Source organism: Alnus glutinosa, chromosome 10, assembly GCF_958979055.1.
Source record: "Alnus glutinosa chromosome 10, dhAlnGlut1.1, whole genome shotgun sequence".
Classification (NCBI taxonomy): domain Eukaryota; kingdom Viridiplantae; phylum Streptophyta; class Magnoliopsida; order Fagales; family Betulaceae; genus Alnus; species Alnus glutinosa.
In genome coordinates, this window is record NC_084895.1 from 3,790,955 (window position 1) to 3,795,372 (window position 4,418).

At 38.0% G+C, this 4,418-nt stretch overlaps 1 protein-coding gene across 1 annotated transcript; it reads left to right on the forward strand.

Annotated features, from left to right (window-relative positions):
• Nucleotides 1-676: 676 nt before the first annotated feature.
• Nucleotides 677-2,484, forward strand: LOC133880146 (steroid 5-alpha-reductase DET2-like). The gene is made up of 2 exons (XM_062319033.1): nt 677-1,108; nt 1,951-2,484. Exons 1-2 carry the CDS (start codon nt 776-778, stop codon nt 2,419-2,421), a joined length of 804 nt encoding a protein of 267 aa, XP_062175017.1. The 5' UTR covers nt 677-775; the 3' UTR covers nt 2,422-2,484.
• The last annotated feature ends 1,934 nt before the right edge of the window (nt 2,485-4,418 follow it).

Sequence of the window (4,418 nt, forward strand, 5' to 3'; positions counted from 1 at the left end):
CTTGCACTTTAATGTTTAATTTCACTTATTATACCAATTTATTAAACAGTTCCCAACAGATGAAGAATTTATTTTCGTCTATATTCCGTCGACGTTTTTGACTCAATGCTTGTGAATACCAATTAGACCCTCAAAAGATCAAATTTGTAAAAATAAAAAAATAAATCTCCACCGTGGTGGTGGGAGTTCCATGGCCCTCCAGATTCTCGAGGTCCACTAAGAGGCGTTTTGGGGTAGCATGACCACCCTGACAGCTTTATGTAGCTGATCAACCATTCCAATGCTACCTATTGTGTAGAAGGTTGGATTTCGTTTTTTATTTTATTTTTATTTTATATTTTAAAAAAAATTGTAAGAAAATAAGAAAAATAAGAGCGATTTTTTAAAAAATTTGAACCTATTTTTATTGGAATAACTATTTTTCTCATTTTTTTTAGAAGAATCGATATTTCAATAAAAATAATTATTTTAAAAAATAGATTCTTACCTAATAAAAGAATAGCTATTCTTAAAATAGTCTTTTTATTTTATAGATCTATTCTACAAACTAAATTAGACCTTAATTTATTTTGATATCACATCAAATTATGGGATAAATTACAAAATTAATTTTACATTTATCCCTAAAAATAAGTACAGAGGTGACGTGTGACCAACATCACCGCCAATATCTCATTCTTGTCCACCTGAGTGGATGTTGGAACATTGAACTCTACAGAGTACGGACAAAGCAGGAGAGGGTGCAGAGAGAGAGAGAGAGCAAAGAGTGTTTGCTATGGTGGTCTGCTTCTTGCTAAGATTTATTTTCCCACCACCCCCTTCCTTTTTCATCACGGCCATGTCAATGATTAGCTTAATATCATCAGCTAAGCTTGGGTTCTCCGAAGTAAGAGGAGAGAACTTACAGTATTCCAAATTTTGGAATGTAAATCCTCGAAAATCCGGAAGAAAGCAAATTAAACTTTCTAGCAGAACAGGCATGCTTTTTGCTTATACTCCCGCATTTCTTGCCGGTCTCGCATCCTTGGTGTTTTTCACGCATCAGAATGCCCGATTTCTGTTGCTTGCTTCAGCTCTAACCCTTCATTTCTTCAAGAGGATCTTTGAGGTACGTTAGAACTTTGGTTGATGTGACACTTACCCAGAAGGGATTTTGATTTCTTACAACAAATTTTCTTTCCTTTTAATCAATTGGCTTGGAAAATGTTATGGATTTTGTTCTGTTAACTGTTGAAACAATTAGGGACGAACACAGAAGCCACAAGACAAGTGTTTGACAAAATTACTCAATGAATCTCCCAAGCTACCCGTCCCCTTCTACCTAAAGCCTACCTGCCTGTTTATGCTTAGCAGATACAACCCAACAATCCTTATCGATAAAATAGAATAACAAGAGCCTATGATCCTTCAATCCACAGCATAGCCCTATATCTTCTCCCATGGTTTCCCCTTCTTCAGCGACTCTCTTTCTTCAGTTGAGCTTTTATCCTTATCTTCTCCCTTAAGCCTCATGTATCGTGGCTTTTATCACACATGATCACAAACAAGCAGCAAACTACAGATCCTAGTCCTTTTTAGGATTGTTGTGAGTCCCTAAACTTAGGGCTACGTCTCCTTTTTTGGTAGGTGCAACTGTGCAAGCAATAGAAGGAATATTATATCATTTCAATAAAATCATTCCAATCAGTAAAAGGGATTGACTAGGATTGTGAATCCTAGTGATCCGACCGTAAATTCTGATCTCATTTTTTGTAATTGTGAATCTTATTTTTCTTGAAAATAATGATGAAGAAACATCACTTTTACTTGTGGATATAAACAATCTTGCTAAACCACCTTAAATTCTGCATGTCTTGATTTTTGATCTTCTTCTTTGCTCTTATTTGTTATGTTTGTTGTGCTTGTGCTGTGGATTATGAAAGCCAATTAATGGTCAAATATGTTTTATAGGTGCTATTTGTTCACAAATACAGTGGCGGGACGGTTCTTGATTCTGCAATTTCTATCTCTCTTGGTTACTTTGTGTCCACTGCAAGCATTATCTATGCCCAAACCTTAACGCAAGGGATTTCAGAGCCACCAGTTGATTTGAAGTATCCTGGAATTTTGTTGTTTCTTATTGGAATCAGCGGCAACTTTTACCACCATTACCTCCTCTCCAAGCTGAGGGGAGAGGGTGAGAGAGAATACAGGATTCCAAATGGTGGTTTATTTGAGTTAGTGATATGCCCACACTATCTTTTCGAAATTATGGGTTTCTTAGGGGTCTCATTTATCTCTCAGACATCGTATGCTTTCTCTTTCACTCTGGGCACCATCTTTTACCTGATGGGAAGGAGTTATGCCACTAGGAGATGGTACCTCTCCAAATTTGAGGATTTCAGTGAGGATGTCAAGGCCCTCATTCCATATGTTTTCTAGAATGTAAAACACCCTGGACAGTATTATAACTTAGATGGTAACTTAGATTTTCCCTGTTGTTAATTGCATTCCTCTAATATGCAACAAACTAGCTATAACCCATTTCACCTTTTAAGGTAAAATTACTCAAAAAAAACCAAGTTATAAACTCTGAATATTATGCATATAACCAAGTCCAAAGAGCCCAGCCGGGCCTGCCGACCCGATTCGGATTGTAGCACTTGGCCACTTGTACCCGAAACAAACACCACCCGAGAAAAAGGACAAAATTAAAAAATAAAAAATAAAGAGAGAGAAAGCAAAAGAAAAAGAAAAAGAAGATCTAAACCCCTTATTCCACTGACAGCCTTGAACCCTGCCTCTTCCAATTATCATGCTTTTGAAGCTCGAAAGCTTTCCCTCAACAAAATCACTCTCTCATTGCCTTGAGCTTTACTCTGCAACTTGCGTGCTTGTTATCTATGCTCAAAGATGATGCCTTTCACCTTGAGGTCTGGTAGGGGGTGGCAAGGGCTGGCCATCCCACCACCAAAAATTTCGGGGTAGTCTAACCACGTCCTAATCCCAAAGTTTTTTTTAAAAAAATAAAAAATAAAAAATTAGGGGTATGATTGATATTTGACATGATTTTTGTTAAGAAATTAATGGAAAATATGATGGAAAAATCTAGGTAAAACTCAAAATTATAATAATAATTATTTTTTAAAATTTGAAACCTAGAGAGCTTTTGAACCATTAATTGTAAAAGTATATTGTTTGATAAGTGGGCACATTCAAATCTAATTTAAATTAAAGTTCCGTTTGTTTCAGCTTAAAATGTTTTCAGTTAAAAATATTTTTCGGTGTTTGGGTCGTACAGAAAACCAGTAAATATTACTTTTCTTTTAATCTTAAGAGATGTAAGGAAGAAAGAGATGATAAAAATGAGATGCAGAGAAAAATAGTGAGAATAGAAGGCATTTAGGAGTGAGATTGAAATTTTGTACAATTGTTTGCTCATATTGCTCGCAATTTGGGCAAATATTTGTGAGAGGACCTCCAAGCAAGTGTTCAGGCAGCCCAACACCTATTTGAATAATCTAAGATTTGTTCAGACAAGTAAGCCTTATAAGGGACCCACTCACAATAGCTCATCCGGAGGTGTGGTAGAGCAGCATGAAATAGTTTACACAAATGAGAAGCGTAAACCATTTTACGCCTCATGAAGATTATTTTCCTTGGCCTACTGAAAACATTTTTAGGTTGACCAATATTTTACGCCGTACCAAATACTAAAAAATATAGAATTTTTTTTTTCAAAAAATATTTTCTGCCAAAACAAATGGAGCCTAAGACCTATTCATCTCAATTAATTCATAGGAGTCTAAACTTAATTAGAAGACGGGTTAGTGAGAGACGCTCCAACTTCTCTCTAGAATATCCCCCCTTCGTTTTCTACTGGTGCACCCTCTAAAGCTTCCCTCCCCTTCGTTTTCTGCCATCCTTTCCCCCTCCCCACAACCACACAACCACCCCCTAACCCATACCTAAATAAGTCTAAGAGTTTTCTCTCAAACAACCAAGCTGGCTTTGCTTCGGTTTTCCCCCATTGAGCCAGCTTTGCACCAGATTTATCTCGCCATTTTCCTGCTTTATTCTTGCTTTCCTCCAACCAACAGGCTTGTTTTCCGCCTATCCCCCTTCATCCACCATGTTTTTGGAGTTTGGAGTCGGTTTTTTGGTTTTAGATCTGCTCACTACCTTCCTCTCTCCCAAGACATGCTCCTCAGCAATGTGTTCGGCGGAGTTTCTAGAATTTGCCGGTGGTCTACCCCTTCTCCTCCGTCACCTAGAAGATGGCGCGTGCTTCCCACACGCCAAAAAGCTCATGGACTCAACTGGCGCGTGGAGCTTCTGCCAGCACCCTCCTCCACTTTCCGCACCAACCCCCAGTGGTTTCGAACAATTCCGCCGTTTCCCACTACTGAGAGGCCGTCCTTGGGCGGCGCGTGTTTCTC

Excerpts from the sequence above, each read along its gene's own strand:
- LOC133880146 (XM_062319033.1), top strand. The coding sequence starts at position 776 with ATGGTGGTCTGCTTCTTGCTAAGATTTATTTTCCCACCACCCCCTTCC. Across the intron at positions 1,109-1,950 it reads TCTTCAAGAGGATCTTTGAG|GTGCTATTTGTTCACAAATA; the intron begins GTACGTTAGAAC and ends TATGTTTTATAG.